This window comes from Watersipora subatra, chromosome 4 (assembly GCF_963576615.1).
Source record: "Watersipora subatra chromosome 4, tzWatSuba1.1, whole genome shotgun sequence".
In the NCBI taxonomy this organism is placed as follows: Eukaryota; Metazoa; Bryozoa; class Gymnolaemata; order Cheilostomatida; family Watersiporidae; genus Watersipora; species Watersipora subatra.
Genome location: NC_088711.1, coordinates 56,348,962 through 56,374,878, shown reverse-complemented (window position 1 = coordinate 56,374,878; position 25,917 = coordinate 56,348,962). Strand labels below are relative to the sequence as shown.

Genomic DNA, 25,917 nt, shown 5'->3' with positions numbered 1-25,917 from the left:
TGCTACATACAATTATTTCAATGTTGATCAGTGTTTTTAGGCTCTGGAATGAATTAAGCCAAATACAATGTATTCTTATAAGAGTATTTGCTCCAACATAGGTTTGTTTGGACATACAAATCAAATATTGGAATAGATTAACTCTGTATGTAAAGGTTTGACTGTATGTGTCAGCACCACAAACTGATGACATACTTATGGAGGCGGCTAACTCACCTGTAAGTTCTAACTCGAGTAAGATAATGTTTTAGACATGAGGCTCAAGTGAGTATGGTTCAGAGAGTTGAAGTCTGCCGAGTGCTTTACGATTTTGAGACCCAAGAGCCTGACGAAGTATCCTTGACCGCTGACACATACCTGCAAGTTTTGGCCCAGGTATGTTTCATTATAAAGCATTTCTTGAATGTAGGCTAAGCTCACGCAAATGTAGGCACTGATTAGCTTAGTCATGCTTTGAGGGTCGGCTGACTTGTTAAGATGATTCGTAGAATCGACCAGGTTGATTAGAGTCTGATCAATGGCATGGAATAATGAACTAAATGTGGTTTACATAGTAAATATTGGTGTATGTGGGTAGCATTTATTATTTAGGGTCCAGTGCTAAAAGCACCAAGGGGAATTTTCACAACAGTTATTCAGTATAAATACTATTTTAGACAGCGATTTTAGACATGGCTATTTTTAATATGGCCATTTCAGATAGCCACTTTATATATGGCCATTTTAGACAGCTATTCTAAACATGGCCATTTTAGATAGCAATTTTTGACATGGCCATTTAATATGTGACCTTTTTAGGCATGGTCATTTTAAACAGGCCATTTTACCCAAGCCCATTTCTGATCTGCCCATTTTATACACTCATTTTAGATATGACCATTTTATATAGCCATTTTAACTGTAGCCATTTTAGACATCCCATTGATATGGCCATTTCAGGCAGTCATTTTAGATATGGTCCTTTTTGACATGGCCATTTTTGCTATGGCCATTTTGGACATTGTTTGGTAATTTTCCATGTGACGTTTTCTTGTGTTCTAGACAATTAACAACATCAGATGTAAAAATTAACTTTGCCCTATTGAAAAGGATATTTACATATTATCACTTGACTTGGGCATTCTCTGCCTTGAAGCCTTCAATTAGTGATTGCAAGGTTACGCTGACGACCTTATTTACCTACTATACAAAGATTCGGTATTGGTTTGTCTTGAAAATTAACACTGGTTGACATTGGTGAGTGTACTCTTATAGGTAGTGGAGTATTAGGTTTGATTATAGGGTTACTTACAGTTATATTACTTAAATTGTTAGCTTGTTGCCGTAGAGATGCATTGACCATGGCATCATTATTGACATCAGTACATCTGCATTATTATCATAAATAAATCTGAAACTCCACATACTCCCTACAAGTCTCCTATTGATTATGCTAGTACATGTAGTATCAAAGCCTACCGCCCTAGTATATAAAATGAACTATAAGTTTCCATCTTTGAGGTGTGAATATCTATTGAATTCTCATACTGATAAGGGACTTTCATTCACACCTGAGCAATGTAACTGATAAATTCAGTGAGCAACATTCTTGTTCTAGTCAGGATGCCCATAATACTGTCATATCTACATTTGCAGAAATTATTACAGTTAATCACAGGCCAGGAATGCAGTAGAATACTTCTATTAATCAAAATTACAAATTTAAATGGCTTTGAAGAATACTCATAAATCAATAAATGCCTACTTTATGTTTGTTTTTCTGCTGAGAAAGAACCAATCAACCATGCAACACAAAATATCTGGATCAGGTTAGTTTTTAGTGAATATTGATTATTCAGTTCAGTATCTGGATAAGCTCTTGTAGTTTGATCTCTATTTGCCCATTGCTATTCCTACCGATTTGCCCATTGCTATTCCTACATACATGTATTCACTGGGTTATCATCTAATGAGAAGACCAGAGCCAGTCTGGTGTTAGCTTGCTGCCTTACACAATAGGTCAACTGTCATCAGCTGATGCTCTGACTCCATTGCATGCCAGACTCAAATTTATAGTCTTCAGTAACCTCTCCTGGGTTTAGTGAGGCATACAGGGGAGCATCACAGTACATAGAGTATGCCAGACCTTTTGTGGCTATATAGTTTTGTGTTTGGATGCCTCGATGCAGGCTGGGTGAATCACTGAATGCTGTCTCACATAGCATCTAGGATCTTTGTAAGATGTTTCAGCTGCTTCAGAGGAAGAATTTCTACAGCGGTGTAAACTGCTGAATGCATAGATTGTTAAATTTGTGGCTGCTTTATATCACTTACACTGGTTCTCTTTGTTCATTTCATTACCCCTCAAGTTCATATACTTGGTTTAAAGAGTTAAGGCTCTCCCATAGTGTTCAAGTTTTTTCTACATAGAGTTAACACTCTTTCATAGAGATTAAAATATTTCACAGAGTTAGTACATATATTCGCTTTGGTCTTTTACTGAGTGGAAATTATTTAGTAGAGTTAATCCTCTCTCAGAGTTAGAGCTGTCTCATAGAGTTAATCCTCTCTTAGAGTTAGAGCTGTCTCATAGAGTTAATCCTCTCTCAGAGTTAGAGCTGTCTCATAGAGTTAATCCTCTCTCAGAGTTAGAGCTGTCTCATAGAGTTAATCCTCTCTTAGAGTTAGAGCTGTCTCATAGAGTTAATCCTCTCTTAGAGTTAGAGCTGTCTCATAGAGTTAATCCTCTCTCAGAGTTAGAGCTGTCTCATAGAGTTAATCCTCTCTCAGAGTTAGAGCTGTCTCATAGAGTTAATCCTCTCTCAGAGTTAGAGCTGTCTCATAGAGTTAATCCTCTCTTAGAGTTAGAGCTGTCTCATAGAGTTAATCCTCTCTCAGAGTTAGAGCTGTCTCATAGAGTTAATCCTCTCTCAGAGTTAGAGCTGTCTCATAGAGTTAATCCTCTCTTAGAGTTAGAGCTGTCTCATAGAGTTAATCCTCTCTTAGAGTTAGAGCTGTCTCATAGAGTTAATCCTCTCTCAGAGTTAGAGCTGTCTCATAGAGTTAATCCTCTCTCAGAGTTAGAGCTGTCTCATAGAGTTAATCCTCTCTCAGAGTTAGAGCTGTCTCATAGAGTTAATCCTCTCTTAGAGTTAGAGCTGTCTCATAGAGTTAATCCTCTCTCAGAGTTAGAGCTGTCTCATAGAGTTAATCCTCTCTCAGAGTTAGAGCTGTCTCATAGAGTTAATCCTCTCTCAGAGTTAGAGCTGTCTCATAGAGTTAATCCTCTCTCAGAGTTAGAGCTGTCTCATAGAGTTAATCCTCTCTCATAGTGTATGGTTCTCTCCATAGAGTTAGTTCTCAGGTATAGCTCTGTGATAATCTAACCTTTCTTGCTAAAATTAAAAGCATGTTTTTGATTACTGGCTAATAATATGTATAGTAATTGTATTGGGTGTAATAATTCGCCTCTTCCATACATACTCAGTGACTACCTTTGTAGTTTATTACTGTGAACAGCCAATTCAAGACTTTCATTGGCTGTTGATTACTTGTAGGTAAATGAGGACTGGTTAACAGGTTACTACAATGGTAGAGTTGGCAACTTCCCGGCAGCATTTGTGCAGCAGCTACCAGTTGTGACGCTGCCGACTCATGGCAAGGTCTTTGTAGCCACGGATACATTTCCTGAGTTGCAAGCCGGTGATTTGGCTATCAACCCAGGTATTTCATGTATTTCTTCTGACATACACTATGTCTCCATGACACGATTAACTCACAAGTTTGTGTCATCTGCAAGGCGTAAATGGCGAAAACTCACTAGTCAAGTGAGTTTTGTTACTCGCAAATTTTTATCGAATGTTTCATGCTTGTTAAAGATGGAAACGGTACTTGCGCAGGAAAATTCAGTGCAAGGAATTCCATTTTAAACATTTCCATCCTTCAGTAGCTCCTATTTGAAAAGTGTGCTGCTCAGCGAGACAGGAGTACGCCGCTATGATCTCTGACCTAGAATTTCATATGTCAACCTGTGAATACTTATTGAAACATGAATAATTCAGCCACTTAACGTGCACACAATTTTGGATCCGTATAATCCATGCCATGGAAACAGAGTGGTATTAAATATTGCAATACACATGTCATTGGATAAGATAAGAAAGAGGGGGGTATGAGATAACCGAAGCCTTGAAGTGGCATAGCGGCGACGGTGAGGTTATTGTTAGCTGACATGCTATAGATTTATAATATAGCATTGCTATATACTGTATCTGTAAAGCAGGGACTTGCTGCAGGTTGACAAAATATTAATACTATGAAGGTTTTATGCACATCGAGAATGCTTTAGTAAAAAACCAAACCATAATGCAATATATTAATATTTGGTTAGTAGCATAGACATATTCTTATTAATAACATAGAGTGATGAAAACTGGGGATGATCTGTCTGTATGATTCCTATTGGATTATTCTCTGTATGACATATTTTGTTTAATGAAATCATCGCTCAGCATTCAAACTTATTGGTCTCATTAAAACTTATTCGTCCTGAGTGCACACCAGGACGAATCTTTAGACGAACAGGATAAAACAAAACAATAGTTTTGTCATCTCTGTCGGTCATCACTCAAAGATTTCTCTGGTTATTCTTTCCGGTTTCAACTAGGATGACGCCGACATAATTTCTTTTTTGCGAATGACTGACAAATAGGCCTAGCATAGATCTAGCCTTATCCAATAGGAGAGGACAAAAGTGTATAACTGCCCAATCATATTGATGCTCTCCCCTAATGAATTTTTCAACCCTAATGAAACCTTAAACCATAACCGTCACATACAACTTTTATTGTATTTTCTAGGTAAATCAGGCACGCTGATTCCGATTTTGTACTCAAAATAAAAATTGGTCCACTAACTTTCAAAGTCATGAAGGCTTTTTAAAGCATTTCAATATCCGTCTCGAAAACATCACAATCGGCACAACAAGCTTCACCCATAAATATGTGACGTATGCTAGCTTTTTAGGAATGGAAGTTAGGGATGTTTAGTCCGATTTCGAATGATAGAGATGAGTGTCTTAAAACCCATTATTATCTCAATTCAGCCTTCAAAATAATCTCAGTCTTTTCTGAAAGGTAGATAAGCTATTCAATATTGCATATTTAAAAATGAGCTCATAAAAGTGCGATAACAACGGTAGCTTGTGATATAATCGCTCTTTTTTGAGCTCATTTTTCTTGGCGTTCAGCCTATTAAACATCCTGTAAAAAGCTACGAGCAATTAATAATAGTTTATCTACCTTTCATAAAAGACTGAGATTATTTTGAAGGCTGAATTTAGATAATAATGGGTTTTGAGACACCCATCTCTATCATTCTAAATTGAACTAAACATCCCTAACTTCCGTTCTTAAAAAGCTAGCGTATGTCACGTATTTATGGGCGGAGCTTGTTGTGCCGATTGTCTTGTTTTCGATACCGATATTGAAACGCTGTAAAAAGCCTTCATTACTTTGAAAGTTGTGGATCAATCTTTATTTTGAGTACGAAATCGGAGTCAGCGTGTCTGATTTACCTCGAAAATACGATAAGTTGTACGTGGCAGTTATGGTTTAATGAACCTATCACTTTGACTTGTGGAATTTTGTTACAAGGTTTTATTGGTAATTTGTCTTTGAGTGAACTAGTCATTGGTATTAACTAAAAATGATACAGTTATCCTGATAACAGCGGAATAATCTTGAGAAAATTTCAAAATTCTGAAAGCATGCTTGATTTGCAAGATTGCCCAAAGACATTTCCGTCATTTTATTCATGCAGTCTGGAGTATGTTTCTACATCGATGTTTTGCATCAGTACCAAATCAACTGGGCACATAGGTTTCTTTCGCCACACTTCGCGACATTTCTCTAGTGATCTCACTTCCTGTGTAGGGTTTGGTAGCCAAAATCTGGTTTAAGATGATCTCACTTCTCCTTAATACAGACAGTTGTTGATACATGGTCATCACTGTTTTGTGTTTGTTGGTATTATAGATGTATTGCAATATGTTTGGATAATAAATTGTGGAAGTAAGGCCATACTTAGCGATTTTAAGTTGCTCGTCATTTTGACACATTCCTGGTAGAAAGACAACGAAAGCTTATCAATGTGTAGTCTTATCTCTCTTAGTTTATCCATTCTCTGACATTATATTTTACTTTTGCATGACCTTAAGCAAGCAAAAACTAGGTACAATGACTCTCTAATTGACCATGGTTAATGTAAATTGTCGCAGGAGAGATCATTGTTGGCCTGGAGGCAGTGAATGCTGACTGGTGGAGAGGCCATCTCAATGGCAAAGTTGGAATATTCCCGCTTACACATGCAGAAGAGATACCACTCAAATCTGACCAAGCATCACCCACATCTGCTGCAGGTAATATTTCTTTCCTCTAGTAAACGAGAGCCTATGATAGTATAAGCTGTGTTGATAGATGTATATTGATGGCTTATGCATGCTTTTACTAGTGGTTTACAAAAGCTATGGTAAAACCTGTGATTGAATGCCATGACACTCTATTTTTCAACCTTTCTTCTATAGCGGCGGTCAATTGGAGGTGGCGTTCAAATAGAGGTGGCGTTCAATTAGAGGTTTTACTGTATCTGTTATTAATTCAGCCTGTTGCCATCTCCTCTTAACTGTCAACATTGTCTAGCTAAACATTGACAAAGTGAAAGTTAAAAGAAAAGGCATTTGTTAAACAATAAAATTGCTTTTGCGATATGTATTGTGATCCAGAATAACTAAAAAGTTAATGTTTTTAAATTAATCACGTGATTTAACATCTAACACTTTTACTGCACATTTTTTTATGACTTGGAATGCATATCAAAATTTTGAAGTTTAAAGCTATTTTGTTTAATTTGATAGCCACACATTTAATTTTTTAATTGCACCAGCAGTTAGTTTTGAAGAGTAAATCGGAGCTGAACTAAACACAAATCAATATGGTCTGCCTTGTAGGCAAACACTATTAACTTTTAACATGTAGTTAGTTGCACAAATTTAGTTCAAGCTGACAAACATTCATCTTTAAAAACCAATTTGTGACTGTATTTTGTTATTACTATTGTTATTGTTAGTAACATAGTAAATATTGGCCACAGTTCACTAATTCCACTTAAATGAAAACATTGACCTGACCTGATTAAAATAAGAAGTGACAAATAGTTATTTCAAATAAGTTTGTCAAATAGTCAAATGAGTCATTCAACCAAGCTATAGACAATGCTGTCGCCAGCACTATATCACACTCATCACTCCACTACATTAAGTTGACAGGCTACTTCAAGTAGATACACTTGAACAGATGTGTATAAACAACATTTTATACTGTATCGTCTTATTTGCTGTAAATGTTACATTTGCATTCTGTGCTCTTATTTTTTATTAAACACTGAGTTATGTGTTGCATGTTGTAGCGTGTCAATTTGTTACAGCTGCACTGAAATAACAGGCAACAAAAACTGCTTTACAAGCTGCTCACTCTGAAATCTAATCATTTCAAATTTCGTATGTGAATTAGTAACACGCTAGCAATTTTAGTGCTAGTTGCCCATTACGGCCAGTGATTGATGTTGCACTTTGCTAGTTGCCCATAACTAGTTGTTAATCCTGTTTGGCACTTGCTAGTTGAAGTCTCTACTTGTTGTCAGTTGGTATCGAATGACTGCAAGTTGACAAGTTTTTGTATTTAGACAGAAACACCTTATTATATAAGAGCAAAAAGATTTTTGCATTTACTTGAAATATAAACATACTGAAGTGTTAAATTTTCCAGATCAAATTTCAACAAGGCGTGTCATATGTTTGGATTAACCCAGAGACTACTAAAAATGTTGGTCTTTTCAGTGTTGTGTCATCTCTCTGTATATTTACTACTTTTTAGTATATAACGTTAGTTGGAATTCTTATCAACAATTTATCACAGTAAAATTAACAAAGAGAGAAGACAATTTCTGTTACTATTCTCTAAAAGCCACTTTGATAAAATCTACTTTTAGAGATAATCTTCTTTAATACCGTTCCCTTTCAGTCTTATTCTTGATGTTGTTATGTGCCTCTGGTTCGTCTTGAATCCTCACGTTGGTCTGTAGATTTATTTATGCCATTTACAGCAGCAAGCACCTGCGTACCTCTGCCAGTATCTACAAACAGCAACGAGCCGGTGTTATACCGGGTTCGGGCAGTCATTGGGTCAAATGCTCAATTAGATGATGAACTTAGCTTTATTGCTGGTGATATCATTCATGTGATTGGAGAGGAGGATTCCGATTGGCTAATAGGTAAAATAGTGATGGCTCTAAATTCTGTTCTTTGTGTAGTTGTCTGACCTTGCTGCAATGGTACAAAATTTCACTTTTTATCTTAGGCATTTGCTTCTGCATAGAATTTTAGTATTGTTATGCATAGCATCTAATATATCGGTGAACGAGTTTTAGATGAATCATAAAACAAGCAAAATTTGTTATAGTTCTATGTTTTGCATAAACTTTATTGCTATACGTAGATTCCAGCATTATTTTATCTTTTAAAGGTCCTTGCACTTCATTTAATTATATAATCTTTAGTGCTAGTGACAAAATCAGACATTGCTTTTGTTGCTTGAGGTTTATTGAAATACATATTATATATATTTATATATGTATATGTATATATTTCCATGTATACGTGTGTATACATGTATGTTTAAGTATATGTGTTTATGTGTATGTATAAGTGTATATGTGTACATATATGTATGCGTATGTATGATGTGTATATATCTCATTGAGTCTATTCTCTCAAATGTTGTCCTTCACATCTTTGCAGTGAAATCAGTTTAACTATATTAAAAATAATAACAAATATTATTTCATGATTATTATTTTATTATTTAAATCACTAGTACCTTGATAAGAGAAAAGAGCAATTTATGTGAGGTGAAATGCTAATTTCTATCATATCTGTTGTTACCCTGCAGAATTCTCGTTTCCAAAAAAGCTGATTTTAAGTGAAATTGAAATACCTTTCTCAACATTTTTACAATCTTAACGTATGTTTGCAGGATCTTAATATTTCTGGAAACAGTTGTTATATAAAATGAATAAAAAATGTTTTTTGCTCACTTATTTTAAATACTTGATGTCGAAAAAAGCTTAAACTGGATAAAAGATTTGAATCAAAATCATATAGCAGTTGGTTCATGGATGTGATACCAACAACAATCTATTCTGTTGAGTTATTGTTGCTGCAATGCTGTAACCTGCCCCGTCTAACCCATACGCATTCTGTTAGTTTCATGATGACAATATATGTGTACAAGACAACTGCGTATAATAATATAACAATAAGCATTAATAAAACAAAATAATATACATATATATATACATATGTATATATATACATGTATATATATGTATATATACATATATATGTGTAAAATTGGGTAAAAATGAAAGTTATCATCATTATCATCATATCTGATGATTATTGCATGGCAATATGAAACTATTAGTAATAAAGTTGTTTTAAACTTAACTTTAACTTTCATTTTTACCCAATTTTACATCGCTCTATTTTAATATTGAGCACTTTCATGCAAGAGACTGTTCATACTGCATCTACTATATATGTGTATATATATGTATATACATTTATATATATATATATATATATATATATATATATATATATATATATATATATATATATATATGTATTTAATGTTATGCGGTTATCTCAAAGTGTTCTACTGAATTGTTTTGAAATGATTAGGTTTGATGAGGCGCTAATGGTGGTTGTGCTGTAAAAGTGTCGTTAAAACGTTTCAGATGTTAAATATTGAATGGATTGTAACTTGGTCACCTTGATACCAAGGCCAAACTGGATGGGTTATAACAGAAATACTTAAGGTGCCATAAATATGACAAAATAAGATGCATATCAACAAATAGGTATTAAGTTTGCTTATAAACTATTGTAAGTTATTTACTTGTGAAAATAACTCAGTTTAATAATAATAAAAAATTTCCAATTTTTTTAATCAATTATTTAATTGTGATTTATTTCGGCTGCTTTACCTGATTTTTAGTAATATTTATTGAAGTAAAAGTAAAGTAATGGCATGCTTCTGTCATGTAGTGACAATGCTTGGTAGTGTTCTCATGTTTTAGTAGAGAAACACACAGCCAGGACTAGTTTTTTTATTAGCTACCCTGGGTGGTCCTAACACTTATCAAGGGCTTCTTCCGGAACTGTCAGATCAACCCGAAGGGATGCATTTTGCAACACGTCCAGTCTGACAGAGCCAGGTAGTCATATCACTTGCCCAATGTGTGAAGGACAGAGGTGGATCTTTAACTTGCCCACATTGTTAGTGTGATACACGGGGCCTCCAAGTTATGGTCTAGATCCAAAAGACCCAGCAATTTAGGGTTGAAAGCTTGCTGGGAGCTTTATGTCAGATCGGCATTAAGCAGGGCTCGAACCACCACCCTATGGTTGACAATTATAGACACTACCACTAGGCCACCCTTACACCCTATTTATTTAGATTTATCTATTTACAGAAGTATAGTGTATATAAGTAAAGAAGTATGTAAACTTTGACATCGCAGTCATTTTGAATGTTGAGACAAAAGCCTTCTATTTGCTTAGGCACATGCAATGGAGAGAAAGGGATGTTTCTACGTGACCTCACGGAGCTGGTTGATGGACCACCCGCAGTGTCAGATATATCAGCGACTGTCGGGGTAGACACCACAATGCAGGTGTCAACAGGTGTTTCAGTCAAGGCTTGTAGTCCTACTGTTGCTCTCAAAAACCACACTGAAACAACCCACCTTCAGGAACAGGTTAAACCTTTAGGGCCTATTAAAACAGCATGCAGCAGTTCTGACTCGGTCATTGGAAAAGTTCTGTTTGATTTTCATGCCGAATGCAGCACTGAATTATCACTCGTACAAGGGCAGTTGGTCAGCAACATTCGTCAGGTGGATGGTGACTGGAGCGAAGGCAGCTATGCTGGACAAACCGGTATTTTTCCTTCCGCATACGTTGAGATGGTTGACCCAGGACCAACCGAGTGCGGTACTACCTCATTTTCTACAGGAGACTTTATGGTCTTATGTGACTTCAGAGCTGAGACTACAGATGAGCTAAACCTAAGTGAGGGTGAACAAGTAGTTCTGGTCTGTGAGGATGTTGGGGGCTGGAGTAGGGTTAGAACATGGGTGGGGCAGGAGGGTCTCTGTCCTTCATCTTTTCTTCAAGAATATAAGGCTTCAGATGTCAAGCTGAATGGTTTTGGTCTGGAAAAGGTCAAGGAAAGAGGTTAGTGTTTAGATTTGGTACAAATTGGTCTTGGTGGAATGGATGAAAAGACAGTTGTTGTTTTGATGAAAGTTTCTGGAAGAACCATGACATTGCCTGTTTTTAATTGTGCTGTTTTTAGGTTATTTTTTGTTATTTGTCTCAACACATATTAATAGTTCATAGCTGATAAAGGTATGCTTTTTGTTAGGGCAAGCTCAGCTGTCATCTACCGCATTGGATGGAGTAATCTCAGCAGAATTGGAAAAAGCCAAATCTGACAGCAAGAGAAAGTCTCTTCATCGACAAAAACCGGCCAAACCGAGTCCACCACGTCTATCCACCCAAGTTGCTAATGGTGAAACACCCTCCACAGTTAAACAGTTTAATCAATCACGTCTGTCTACTTCTATCGAGTCATATCCACTTGCCAGCAAATCAGAAACGCATAATATTGAGAAGGTCTCCCTAAGGGGTTCGAAGAAGAAGCCAGCCCGTCCTCTCTCCCCTGCTCAACCTCAGTCCAAGCTTAACTCTTCAGAGTCCCCACAGCCTACACCTTATGACTCACTCGCGGAGCATCCAGAGTCCCCACAGCCTACACCTTATGACTCACTCAAGGAGCATCCAGAGTCTCCACAGCCTACACCTTATGACTCACTCAAGGAGCCTTTTGAGAGTAAACTAGAGTGGAGAGATGAAAAGTTAGTATTTATTTACTTGTTCCATTTCTCTACATATTAGCTTTCGCTTTTTATTTTCATGAGTCTCGCTTGTCTCTTGTCTTTGGTTTTTATTGTTCATCTCCAAAGTGTTCCATTTTGCTCTTCTGTTGTTTGTTGGTTTTAAATTTTCTTGTCTCTTCCATCTTTTTTTCAACTTTGTCTGCTCTTAGGTTGAAGACTTCACACTCTGTCATCGGTTTGCAGTCGCTATTTCTCACTAACCGATATATTAACATCTAAGTGAACTTTTATTTTACTTGATCTAAGATTTGATCAACTGGAATAGTTTTTTTTCTTCTACTAGTTAGTTTCAACTTACTTTTCTGTATTTGAGCACAACCTTGACCTTCAAGTATCAAGTGGTAGCTCTCAACCAGCAACTGTACTGAAGCTCCTAGTATCTAAATCTTCATTTAGGAAAAATAGCTGAGGTGGCAGAAACTGCAAAGCTCTGTAGCCAATCATCCTCAGCTATGCTTAATTTGGTTGGATCTGACGCATTGTATTAAGCTCATTGTTTGATTGGATAATATGTTATTAGCAACTCAAATTACTCTACTTTTTTATAAACAATCGATTCAGTCATTATTAAGCACTCAGATTATATGGCTACAAACTTTTACAGATTTTTGGGGTTGTAAAACAATGAAATGAATTACAGTGCGTTTTCATAGGAATAAAATATCAACATACAACAAATAGATGAACTTCCTGTGTATGCATGAATACATACAACAAACATGACCATCTTTATAACTGGTGCTGGCTGAAATATTACACAGTTATATAATATACACATATTTTACTTTCATGTTGTCTACTCTGTCACAGCCCAGCTCCTCTTATCAGACGGAGTTCTGCTAAAAAAACGCTGCCTGCCAAACCTCTGCCTCCGAAGAGAGCAACTGGTAGCTCACTAGTTTTATCTTCTGATGACCAACCAATGAAATCGTCTGACATATCAACTTTAGCCAATGCTCAACCAATGAAGTTGTCAGAAACAACAGAATCAATTAATAATCACTCCATAGAAACAGTGAACCAAAGACATGCAGAAGGTAGGTGCTTGAGGCATTCAGGATCAGTCACTCAGTACTGAGATATTTCTTAAACTGCTTATAGGTATATATATATATCATTCATTATATATAAAATTATATATATAATTTATATATAATTGTATAAAATAATTATATATATTTATAACATTATATATAGATTTTTTTACAAAACACCTCAATATATATTTAGGTGTATTTATCAAAAATTTCTTTTATTCTGTGACAATGAGCTTGGAGTCAACCACCAGCCAGTAGAAGCGAGATATAAGATGAATTGCTGTTAATTTTTATAGGTCGGCTGTTGTCAGTCACATGATGAGTTGACACCAAATTGCTTCAACAAAATATTTACAACTGTTTTTTATAATTTGATTAGTTACCATTAACCCTGATTGGTTTGGAGTTTGCTTAGAATTATCTAATCATTAGACAGCTAATCATCATATCAGACAAGACGATCATATCTATTGATAAAATTAATATTCAATGCTTTAGAAGTTTGACCCGCTGAATTATTCTCTTTTAAGATAATTAATAAATGGCTGATCTTCACAATGATAAAAGCTGTTTCCGTCCATCCAAAGCCATGCTTAGAGCTTTAGAAAAAAGATTGCTTACAATGGGATTTGAACTCACAACATTTACCTTGTTTCACAGACACCGTACCATTTGCACCAATCAACCACCTTGCCACATTTTGGAATAATTATGCATTTAGTTATTACACCTGACTGTCTATGGCATACTGAACTGTCTTGGTACTAGCATATATAATGCTATATCAATACTAGCAGGACCCGTGATATATAATAAATATGAAATTATATAATAAATATAATTTAATATTAAATATAATAAATAGTTATGTTCCACCCTGCTTTGCCCGACCCCTTAGATGCAGTCAAACCTCGATGTGTAATGTTCCTACATTCCCATCTTTGCTTCATATAGAAACTAATATTTCTATAAGAGTATATTGTATTTCCTTCTTGAGTTCAATAAACAGCGATGCATACTTGAAGTACTTACATATAGCTTTAAAACAATACATAAAACCATGTGAAAAGCTAAGTCAATATAATAATCAGTGAAAATACTTTTGTTGCTATTTTGTCTTGAGGATGCATGTAGATTTGCATACTTATGTCAGCCCTTTACGCAGCTGTACGTCCAAATTAAGTAAACTCCATATTTTGTACTGCTGCCTACACAACATATAAGCTTATATTGGGAAAAACAGACCAAAATGAGCTTATATTTAACGTATTCTAATAATTTATAGAGGCTTGCACTACAAAAAATAAAGTGATTATGATGCATGGTGAAATGTGTAGTGTTTCTCAGTTGATAGCTGGTTATGTTGATCTTATGATCTTATATCTGTTATTGACCTGCACTACAGCTCAGTCTCAAGGTTGACAAGTGATCACAAGTTATTCATGGAGATGATAACTCCTAATTAAAATAAAAGGATTAGTAGTCCTATAATCATTTAGCTGAATGCGTAGCCTTCGCTGGTGTCACATTTCTTTGAAGATCATAGCTCACAATCCCTTGGTGAGAACTACACCTCATTCATGTTGAGTTTGCTGCGTTATTGTCATTATTATAGTTTGACTGGTAATATTGCAGACAAAAACTCCTTGGCTCAAGAGAAGACAGAGAATTCTTCTATATCTGAGGGGGTGAGACAAGCTTTAAATATGCCAGAAACTGAGGCTATCTCAACCATTGCAATGCCTCCAGTCTCTGAGGAAAAAGGTACAGATGGGAGTGTAAAAGAAGGCATCGAAGCACCTGATACAGATAGTGTTACAGCTCAAGTACTTACACAAGCTGCCTCTGCTGATCCGTCTCCTACCCAGCTAGCACGAAGCAAGCCAGCACCGACTCGACCAGCACCCTCTAGGCCTGCACCCACAAAACCAGCACCCTCTAGGCCAGCACCCACTAGACCACCGCCAAGTCAACCAGTGCCAAGTCGACCAGAGCCAATCCAGCCAGAACCAAGCCAACCGGCACTAAATAATGTGGCACCAAGTCGGCCTCCACCAAGTCGGCCAGCACCAAGTCGGCCTGCACCTAACCGACCTGTTTCCATTAGCTCAAAAGATGGGACTTCAGAGACTGTAGTTTCTGAAAAAGCTGCACCTTCCCCGGCTGTGCCTGCCAGGCCAGTTTCAAGCAAGCCAGTTCCAACCAGGCCTGCACCACCACCACCTGTTGGTAAGATTGACTGTTGGAATTTTTTTACTATTTAATACTATACTATTCTATATTATTTTATATGCTATTCTCTCACTTCCACTTACTATTCAACTAGTCTTGTAGAATTTACCTTGAACAGACATAAAATGAAACAGGGAAGTCTACTCGACATATAGTGTTGAGTCAAGGATGGGAATTGATGAATCGTAGTACGAGTAAATACTTCACCAATACTTAAAAAAATAAAAAACCTATTTTATTGGAATGGCCCACAAACACATTTTGTGCCTTTGAGTTTTAACTAGTTAGTCTTTCACTGAGTGTTCCTTAACAATCGAACTCTCAGGTGCTGAATTTTTCCTGTTTAAACTGCCAATAAGTTTATAAAATCAACCTACATTTATGAGTTATCTCCTCTTGTACACTTATTACAAATACCAGTTAGTAGGTCTACCCTGGCATTTCTGTGGCGACGTAAGAGATCAATGAGTGTAATAAGTATCCAAAAAATTATTCTAAAATGTGGTAAGGTGGTCGATTGGCGCAGGTGTTAGATTGTCGGTCTACCCAGGTAAATCTCGCAAGCTCAAATTTCGTCTGATGCAATATTTTGTCCCAACATCGAGCTGTGACTTCAGACGACGGACAGACAAGGCTTTTATTACAGTTAAGATTTGCACGATTTTTTCTGTCAATTTTTTTTCAGTTTCGAATTGAGCCGGAAGATTGAATTCTTTTTTGTATTTTTGTCAGCGAATGAGTCATTCATTTGCTTCAGTGCCATTCTAAGACTGCCACTAGTGGTTTGATTTTCTTTTGCGAATAAGTAAGTGTATAGTTAAGCATTGTTAGTTAGTATAGAAAATATATAAGCCACTTGTTCACACTTGTTGACATCACAGATGGGCCCTTTTCAGGTCAAGCGTGTTGTACTGTGTCATGTTACATGGTTTATTGGTTGAAATTGGCTATTTTGGAATACAACAATTTGCATCGCTTGCATCTTCAGCTGGATAAATTGGAGACATTGAAAAAAGGCTATTGTAGTCTATGATATCTATTTTATGATCCGAGGATATAAGATTTTGGTTGATACTTATTCTCCCCTGTCATATTTATATATATTTTTGTGTTTGTGATAATGCGCTTGATAGATTTCCAGTTCCTACAAATATTATTTTTGAGACATCATTTCAGGAATGCCTTGTGTCTAAAAATGATTTTGAATTTACTTTGCCAGGGTGCATGACTGATGTAACTGTGAGTTCTTTTGATTCAAAACACCCCCTACCCTGACCATTTTAAGAAAATTAGGCTGCAAGAACCGAATGCTTACCTTTTAACAAACTTCGAATACAAAAATATTTTTATTATTTGCTAGCTATCGTCATTGAAGTAATTTCTGTGTTAGTCAACATCGCTGAAAGTGACAGGTTTAGATAACTCCAAGTTTGTGCATATTTGGAGGTCTGAACAACTGCTTATCTCATACTTTTTGAATTTCGTCATTTTTTTCTTCATAGGAGCAGAGGAAATCTGAAAGTTCTCCAAAAGTTTTTTGTACTGTAACAAACAATCTTTACAGTTTTACCACTGTAAGCCACGCTTAGAGCGTTCGGCAAAAATATTTTTTCGCACAGGGTTCGAACTCTCTTAATTCCCAGCCAAGCTCCGCTGCTGTCTGCCCACTCGATAGTTTTTTTTCAAATCTAAGAATAATTGAACACATAGTGATTAGACATGACGATCTCTCATGCCACACAGAGCTGCCAGCGCACTAATCTGAGTAATTTTAGAGGTTTTCCTTACAAACTTGTTTAAGTTTTAGTTAAGCCTTGCTCAATGATTAGAAACTATGGTGAAACCTTCATTTGACCTTGACCACTTTGACCTTGTTTGATCTTTACAAACCCATAATAGAAAATAATCAGTAGAACAGTTTCGACAAAATTTGACTAATAATGACTCGGTTACATTAATAACAATTAATTCTTTTGTTGTTGTTGTAGTGGTTGCTATGGTTTCAGTGATGGTGTACATGAGAAAATCAACCGTCACAATCATCAGAACTACATTCTGTTGTGAAATCACTAAGATCTAAATCCAATCCATTGTTTTCAGATTCGTCTATAATGTGGTTTACAATCTGACCTGAAGACTTTGAAGCGTTGTGGTGTAAAATGAGAATACTCTTCAGGAATACCATACGACATTGTAGCAGCCATTGCTATGGCGTGCCAAAGTCCAACTTTGCTAACTCTAAAGCTTTCCCGTTTTTCTTTAAAACTTTGAAAACGACCCCATCAAAATAATTATAACTGTATCCTGTTAATATTTTATTCAAAGTAGTTTCTTGTTTAACTTGATTTGATACTTGCAGACTTATGAAAAACGGTTTAGCAAAAATGCTGAGGCCGACAGCATTAATGTCAATCCATTTGAAGGAGAGTGCATTATTTAGGCGACATTAGCATCACTTCGCCCATAAAAGGGTTGAATTTATTTTTTTTTAATTTTGACGAACTAGTCGAAAAATACAGTACTCATTTGAACTTCGCTTCTAATAAAACCTCACAATAGCTGAAGGGTTGAAAAATACAGCTTTCAAATAGAGGTTTTACTGTAATCTGCTGATGGCAACCAGCAACCTTAAGGCTTTACTTCACAAACCTCCTAAATGTATCGCCACTGCCTAGTCTACATATTTGCTGCGGCCTACACGCAAGGACACTACTAAATTATGTGCCGTGTTAACGACATAGATTGACCAATGAGAGTTGGCATCAGTGGGTTAAAGGTCATGATGGACTTACTAGATTTTACCGTTATTGAAGGATAATAGTATTGTAACAAGGATCATCAACAATTTATCATAGCAGTAATGTTTGTGCAGCGGTTTGCATTGTTAAATTTTGCTCAGGTAAAAAGCTACAAGTTAGCGATGAAAGGAAAATTGACAAGCTTGAGGTTGTCAAATACTCAAATATTTTCAAATATTTGTCAAATACCTCAAATACCTCAAATACTTGAGGTTCAAGGATTTTAACAGATTTAAATACTGAAAGAATTATTTGAAATGTTTCATAAACAGTTCAAAGTAATACTAGTAGTTTCATATTTGTTACAAGTGAGACTGCTGTTCATACATGCACTGTAAATAGCTGTGTGTGTATGCCCTCTTGTCCAAAACAAATCTTAGATGCAACTAGCCTGTGTTAATGCTAAACATATTTCAGCCAAACATAGAGTATGTCAGTTTGATCCTTACTGGCATACCCTAGGACACTTATATTTCGCTAGTATTTAGTTTCGGGAGTAGCATACAGAGTAAAGTTTCGCTGCAACTTAATTTCGCAGCTCTGATGAGTGCGAAAATATAGTGATGTGAAAATAAATGCAGTGGAACAAACATAATTAGATTCCTCAGGTTCGGTTCACCGGTAAGGAAAATGTTCAATTTGGGACTAGTTTGTAGTTGTGAACCGCAGGTAGAATTGTGTGGCCGAGATCGATAATACAATTTGATCACTTGCTGCCATTTGTTTCTTGGACTATCAATGAACAATACTATTTAATTCCGCGTTTTCGCTCATTTGTTATGATAGTTTAGTTTCACTCATGAAATTTTTGCGAGAGGATGACTCCGCAAAAACGCGAAAGTTAGATGAAGTGAATACATAAGTGTTCTAGGGTACTCCATGTTCGTTTTTAAACGTCGTGTTAACAATGTGTTGCCAGCGAATCCTCTAAGGCATTGGCTGCACTAAAACTGCAGTTCAGTGGTAGCCTATGTGTCTGTGCGTGCGTGTGAATGTGCGTGTATAGGTGTGTGAGTGTGTATAGATGTAGATGTGTGAGTTTTCTTCATGTGAATGTGTGTTTAGACATCCATGTGTGTGCGTGCCGTGCCGTGTGCACGTTTGTGTAGGTGGCCAGGCTGTTAGCCTACAGTTCTATGAATATATTTAAAAAGGTTGTGTTGGGGTACCCACCAATTGTTGGAAGGGTAGTTGGGTCTATGAGTTATGTACATGAATCTGTTAATGTGTTTTAGCTCGTTTACTTAGGCAGGTAAATATACAATTGCTAGGAGGTTAACAGGCAGCATTCTCTGCCTCTCCCTTGCGCTTCTTACAGATAATAGCTAGTTGTTTACAGAAAGTTTGCTGATATCGGTAGCCAATGAAAATGAATAATTATAGCGATAAGATCAAGCAACCACAATAACGACTGTGTTTAGTGCCTGTTGGTCATATCACTAGCCGTGCTGCCTCAGTCCGCTGCCTTGTATAGTGACTAGTAACTAGGCTAACTATAGGTAAGTTTATATTACTGTTTCCAAGGAGGGTGTCGAAAAATACTGTTATTATACTATATTATATTACTATTATTAATTATATTACTATTATAAATTACCGGTACTTATACTAGACATTGTTCATACAATGTCTAGATTGGTGTGTTAAGAATTTGTTATTTAGGAGCATTGCTGATCTGGTATGTCCAGAATCCAGAGATGTGGTTCAAGCTTGACATAAATATTGATCATAATTTAATATGAAGTTATGCAAAGTGGGCTCGTTACAACACCAGTTTTAACTCACCAGTTTGAGGCTTCATAGGAGAATGGTTTTGAGATATACCAGTGTCAATCATGCAATGTTCGGATAATTTCTATATGAAAGGTCCTAACATCTTCGGTTTAGCTCCTTTTAGTTGTGACATCTCTTCCACATGGTATTTTAGAAAGTCTCTGAGAGATTGGGGGAACATAGGCTATGATAGCATTGAATATTAGTTATGAATGTAGTACGCTTTAAATTCCAGGTATCACATACTGTATTTGTTTTGAAAGTTTGTCAAATGTTAAAATGTATGCATTTCTTAATTAAAATCGTAAAAAATAAATTTTATTTTCCTTGACAATAAGCACATCAGTTATGAAGTTTCCTGTTATTAATTTGAATAGTTGAACAATAAAATATATTATGGTAAATAAAGTAGCTTTGTGATGGAAGTTGAGGGGCTATCCAGAGGTATCCAGAGCTATCCAGGCTATCCCTTCCATGAGTTCTTTGTCAATAAAATGTCGGGTTCGAAAGCTTAGCAGTTGCAACTGGAAGTGGTCATGTAATCACCTCCTCTCCTGATGCTGTAAGAACTGCTTGTCCATACAGAGATTCCCATTTATTGAACATTATCGGTGTATTACGGAGAGGTTGGGTGACTCACCCTATCATGGCTGCTAACTTGAGGGCTATTTTGTAATCTTATGACTAGCTGATTCAGTTGTCTCCTATGTATGCTATTATGTATCACTATGTTTCCATGGTGCGCAGTACTGCGAAGCAGCTCCCTCCGAAGTCGAGGGGATTGTACGTTTCCATGCTGCGCAGTGGTTTTCAGCAAATACCGCAAATTAGCCAGAGAAGAGAAATTGTATAAATCGAATCGCCTGATGGAGAAATAGAAATGATCACGGATACCGAACGTCATAAACGGTGTTTTTATGATTCTGTCGTCATTATACTTTTATTTACAATACACATTCACAAGGTTTTGCAAATCTTAACACACTTTTTACAAAGTATTATATTTTTAAAGTATTTTTAAGTAGTATATTATTTAAACGTTAATTTAGGACTTGCCACCTATTTTTCGAAAAGTGTTGGCATCGATAACAAAGTCCAGGAAAGTAATCACCTCATCATCCTCGTGAATGCAGACCATAATTAAATTTAGGTGGAAGAATAGTAAGAAAACAAGATTAGCAGGACAACCTTTGTACTAGTTTATGGCCCTCGAAGAATTCGTCTCCACGGCATGAGAGCTATGCGCAGCCACTGCGCAGCCACTGCGCAGTCGCTGTTTCCTTGCTGCGAATTTGCACTGGCTTCGCACTGATCAGTGCGCAGTGATTTCAGTGCGAAGACGCTGTTTCCATGATTCGGAGATAGCGCAACTCCGAAGCACTGCGCATCATGGAAACATAGTGTATGTAAGCTGTCAAATGATTATAGTCAACTGCTAGTCAGCGATCATGCACAATAATAATAAAACACCCCCTAAAGGCCGGTTCACACTATGTCGTCGTTTGTCAGCGTTTCCCTTTCGGCATTCATCATCGATTGTGCGAACCGTGAATTGATGGCATCGACGGAGCATGGCGGACACGTCAGGAAAGCTTTGCAGATGTCAAACTTGCCCGGTGCTTCGCCGGGCATCGACGACCGCCATTCAAACGTGAACCGGCGATGGTAATTCGCGGTTGTGGATAGAGTGATTTATTCAAATCCGTTCATGATAGTTGCTGCGGAACTAGTTTTTGATTCCCACATGCGAAAACATAGAGGTTTTTTCACGAAAATTAAAAAAGATAAATGTCACGGAGTATTTCCTGATGCAAACGCGAATGGGTTATGATAGTGTGAACATGGTTATCATCGACGATCACCGAAGTATTGTGGCATCAACGCCGAAATACGGCGATATAGTGTGAACCAGTCTTAATGGGACGCAGCGAGATTCTCTGCATATTTAGGCTGCTCAACAGAAATATTACAAAGAGTGGTGGGAAATGTCACAACTTTAAGCATACTGATCTTCTGAACTCCCATATTAAGTTACACCGATTATGTAACCATAGGTTTGCATCCAGTTATTTAGAGAAATACTTTTGTTGAAATTTAAAATCCTGACCCATTTTGGAATTTAATGTGCTTCACCTATAAGCATTGTTGGATCACCAGCAAAACTCTAATTTGTCCCACAGGCTATTTCATTACTCATGCCGTTATATTTCCAAGGTTAATTTGATGTTATGGGATCATCTGTTTGCAGTTCAACTTCAATATGATGAACACGCGGCCAATCATCTGAGGGAGCGAATACAGTTGCTAGAGAGGGATATTGAGGTAGGGGATTCAAAAGGCTCTTTCTCTTGCTTTCAGGGTCACCTATATCAACTCCACAGCAACAATCGTATTGCATCTTATTACAAAGGTTGAAGTAGACTGATATGTGAATATATGTGAATATATGTATACATGTATAACCTTTACTGGCATTAGTCATCAACAAATTATGTTTTTGGTTTCATGTCAAAACAAAAATGTGAAAACAAAAAACAGGAATTACTGAGTGAGTTGAATAAAAGTGTTTTGAAAGTTGGCATTTTAACCACGATCAAGTTTTGTCGATTTTAATGTTAAAACATCCTGGCAATCGGATCACCTCAAACAATAAAAAGGATCACAAATGATATAAAGATACCGATACTTTCTAATAAAATTTACTAAAGTTTTGTGTAGGTTTTTCTTAAAACTATCATTTTCTCTCGTACTGCGCTTCTGAGAGAATATGACATGCAGGGGGTATCTCTTTTATATATGCTACTACCCTGACATATAGGGATATCTCTATTATATATGCTAGTATCCTGACATATAGGGGGTATCTCTATTATCTATGCTAGTACCCTGACATATAGGGATATCTCTATTATATATGCTAATACCCTGACATATAGGGGTATCTCTATTATATATGCTAGTACCTTGACATATAGGGGTATCTCTATTATATATGCCAGTACCCTAATATATAGGGGTATCTCTATTATATATGTTAATACCTTGATATATAGGGGTATCTCTATTCTATATTCTAGTACCCTGACATATAGGGGGTATCTCTATTATATATGCTAGTACCCTGACATATAGGGATATCTCTATTATATATGCTAGTATCCTGACATATAGGGGGTATCTCTATTATCTATGCTAGTACCCTGACATATAGGGGTATCTCTATTATATATGCTAGTACCTTGACATATAGGGGTATCTCTATTATATATGCTAATACCCTGACATATATGGGGGTATCTCTATTATCTATGCTAGTACCCTGACATATAGGGGGTATCTCTATTATATATGCTATTACCCTGACATATAGGGGTATCTCGATTATATATGCTAGTACCTTGACATATAGGGGTATCTCTATTATCTATGCTAGTACCCTGACATATAGGGGTATTTCTATTATATATGCCAGTACCCTAATATATAGGGGTATCTCTATTATATATGCTAATACCTTGACATATAGGGGTATCTCTATTCTATATTCTAGTACCCTGACATATAGGGGATATCTCTATTATATATGCCAGTACCCTAACATATAGGGGTATCTCTATTATCTATGCTAGTACCCTGACATATAGGGTATCTCTATTATTATATGCTAGTACCCTGACATGTAGGGGGTATCTCTATTATATATGCTAGTACCCTAACATATAGGGGTATCTCTATTATCTATGCTATTACCATGACATATAGGGGTATCTCTATTATATATGCTAGTACCTTGACATATAGGGGTATCTCTATTATATATGCTATTACCCTGACATATAGGGATATCTCTATTATATATGCTAGTACCTTGACATATAGGGGTATCTCTATTATCTATGCTAGTACCCTGACATATAGGGGTATCTCTATTATATATGTTAATACCTTGACATATAGGGGTATCTCTATTCTATATTCTAGTACCCTGACATATAGGGGGTATCTCTATTATATATGCTAGTACCCTGACATATAGGGATATCTCTATTATATATGCTAGTATCCTGACATATAGGGGGTATCTCTATTATCTATGCTAGTACCCTGACATATAGGGGTATCTCTATTATATATGCTAATACCCTGACATATAGGGGTATCTCTATTATATATGCTAGTACCTTGACATATAGGGGTATCTCTATTATATATGCTAATACCCTGACATATATGGGGGTATCTCTATTATCTATGCTAGTACCCTGACATATAGGGGTATTTCTATTATATATGCCAGTACCCTAATATATAGGGGTATCTCTATTATATATGCTAATACCTTGACATATAGGGGTATCTCTATTCTATATTCTAGTACCCTGACATATAGGGGGTATCTCTATTATATATGCCAGTACCCTAACATATAGGGGTATCTCTATTATCTATGCTAGTACCCTGACATATAGGGTATCTCTATTATTATATGCTAGCACCCTGACATGTAGGGGGTATCTCTATTATATATGCTAGTACCCTAACATATAGGGGTATCTCTATTATCTATGCTATTACCATGACATATAGGGGTATCTCTATTATATATGCTAGTACCTTGACATATAGGGGTACCTCTATTATATATGCTATTACCCTGACATATAGGGATATCTCTATTATATATGCTAGTACCCTGACATATAGGGGTATCTCTATTATATATGCTAGTACCCTGACATATAGGGATATCTCTATTATATACGTTAGTACCCTCGTAGTCTAGTGTGTTGTGAGAGATCATCAGGAGTGCCGATACAGTACAGAACATTTGCTATAAATGTATAACTACATTTACACGTAAAAGTAGCATCTTGTGGCTGGTGACTTGACTTGCTAATCATATACTTCCTTCTTCATAGTGCAACCTTTAGCTTGAACTAGGTTCACATCTATGAAGTTTTGTCTTGCAGCCTTTAAATAATATTATACCGCTTTTATGGAAATGTTATATTGCTGAGCAGTCTTTGAGTGTATGTGATGCAAAAAGAAGCATTTGTATTTTTGATAGGATGCCAAAAGCAGTCAACAGGTAAAATGCCCGTGATTCTTGATCCAGGAGATTTATAAAATAGGCTGATTCCTTGTGAGGTGCAGGTTCCCCTTTTATAACATTGTTTTAATGCTTTCCCATCTTGAAACTGGAAGTATCTTCTTTGGATATTGCTGGGTTCTTATGAGATGTGATTTAGATGGGGGCTCCAAGGTTTGATTGAATATTGTTGGGTTATTTTGGGTCTTTGATTGTTCTTGGATAGCATGCAACTGTTTTTAATCAAAGCCTTTTAATTCATCACACAGGTACCTTTCTCATTTTCCCTCTACTTCCATACATGCCTCGGCTTAGATATCTCTCTGGTTCTATTGATGGTTTCATGGCTCCATAACTGTTTATGCTGTTTTATGGTCTGCCATTTTTTTTTCGATTTAATATCTTAGTACTTTCCCTTTTGCTGGATATTTCTGACTCCGCTGTGAGCGTTTTCATCAATCAACTTCTTGACTTAGTATGTACCTTGGTGCTAGATCTTTTTACTCTGGTATGGCATTCTAATTTACCACGAGAGATCATTAAGTGGGCTGATAAAACACAGACAATAAGTATGTCTGAAACTATTCTGAAATGATGAAACGATTGGCAAATGTGGGGATAAGGTCAGGCTGGCAAGCTAAATGTCCCAGGTTCGAATCCCATAAGAAGCAATTTTTTTTGAATGGGGCTCTTATTATGGTAAAGATTAGCATTTCTTTGTTTTTTTCAAATTTTTGTAAAAACTTTTCGTAAGTAATTCGTCACGATTGTTTAGTAACCAAAATTCTTTCATACGTAGATACTCTCCTTTTCCTGACATCTTAAATTAGCTTCTGGTCATCGACCTTTTGTATTGTTTCATTGATTTACAAAATAGTTTGGGTGAAAGTTGAACCGGCTGTCTGATATAGTCGAGTTGAAAAAACAC

General features: G+C 36.4%; 1 protein-coding gene across 1 annotated transcript in view; it reads left to right on the top strand.

Moving 5' to 3' along the window:
• The first annotated feature begins 270 nt into the window (after positions 1 to 270).
• LOC137393252 (dynamin-binding protein-like) overlaps positions 271 to 25,917 on the top strand; it is a 51,266-nt gene continuing 25,619 nt past the window's right edge. The window contains exons 1-11 of the mRNA XM_068079713.1: positions 271 to 375; positions 3,537 to 3,702; positions 6,257 to 6,397; positions 7,924 to 7,951; positions 8,180 to 8,307; positions 10,661 to 10,783; positions 10,886 to 11,335; positions 11,526 to 12,018; positions 12,871 to 13,097; positions 14,733 to 15,326; positions 22,149 to 22,222. Of these exons, the coding sequence (XP_067935814.1) occupies positions 271 to 375; positions 3,537 to 3,702; positions 6,257 to 6,397; positions 7,924 to 7,951; positions 8,180 to 8,307; positions 10,661 to 10,783; positions 10,886 to 11,335; positions 11,526 to 12,018; positions 12,871 to 13,097; positions 14,733 to 15,326; positions 22,149 to 22,222 (2,529 nt within the window). The remainder of the gene's footprint in view (positions 376 to 3,536; positions 3,703 to 6,256; positions 6,398 to 7,923; positions 7,952 to 8,179; positions 8,308 to 10,660; positions 10,784 to 10,885; positions 11,336 to 11,525; positions 12,019 to 12,870; positions 13,098 to 14,732; positions 15,327 to 22,148; positions 22,223 to 25,917) is intronic.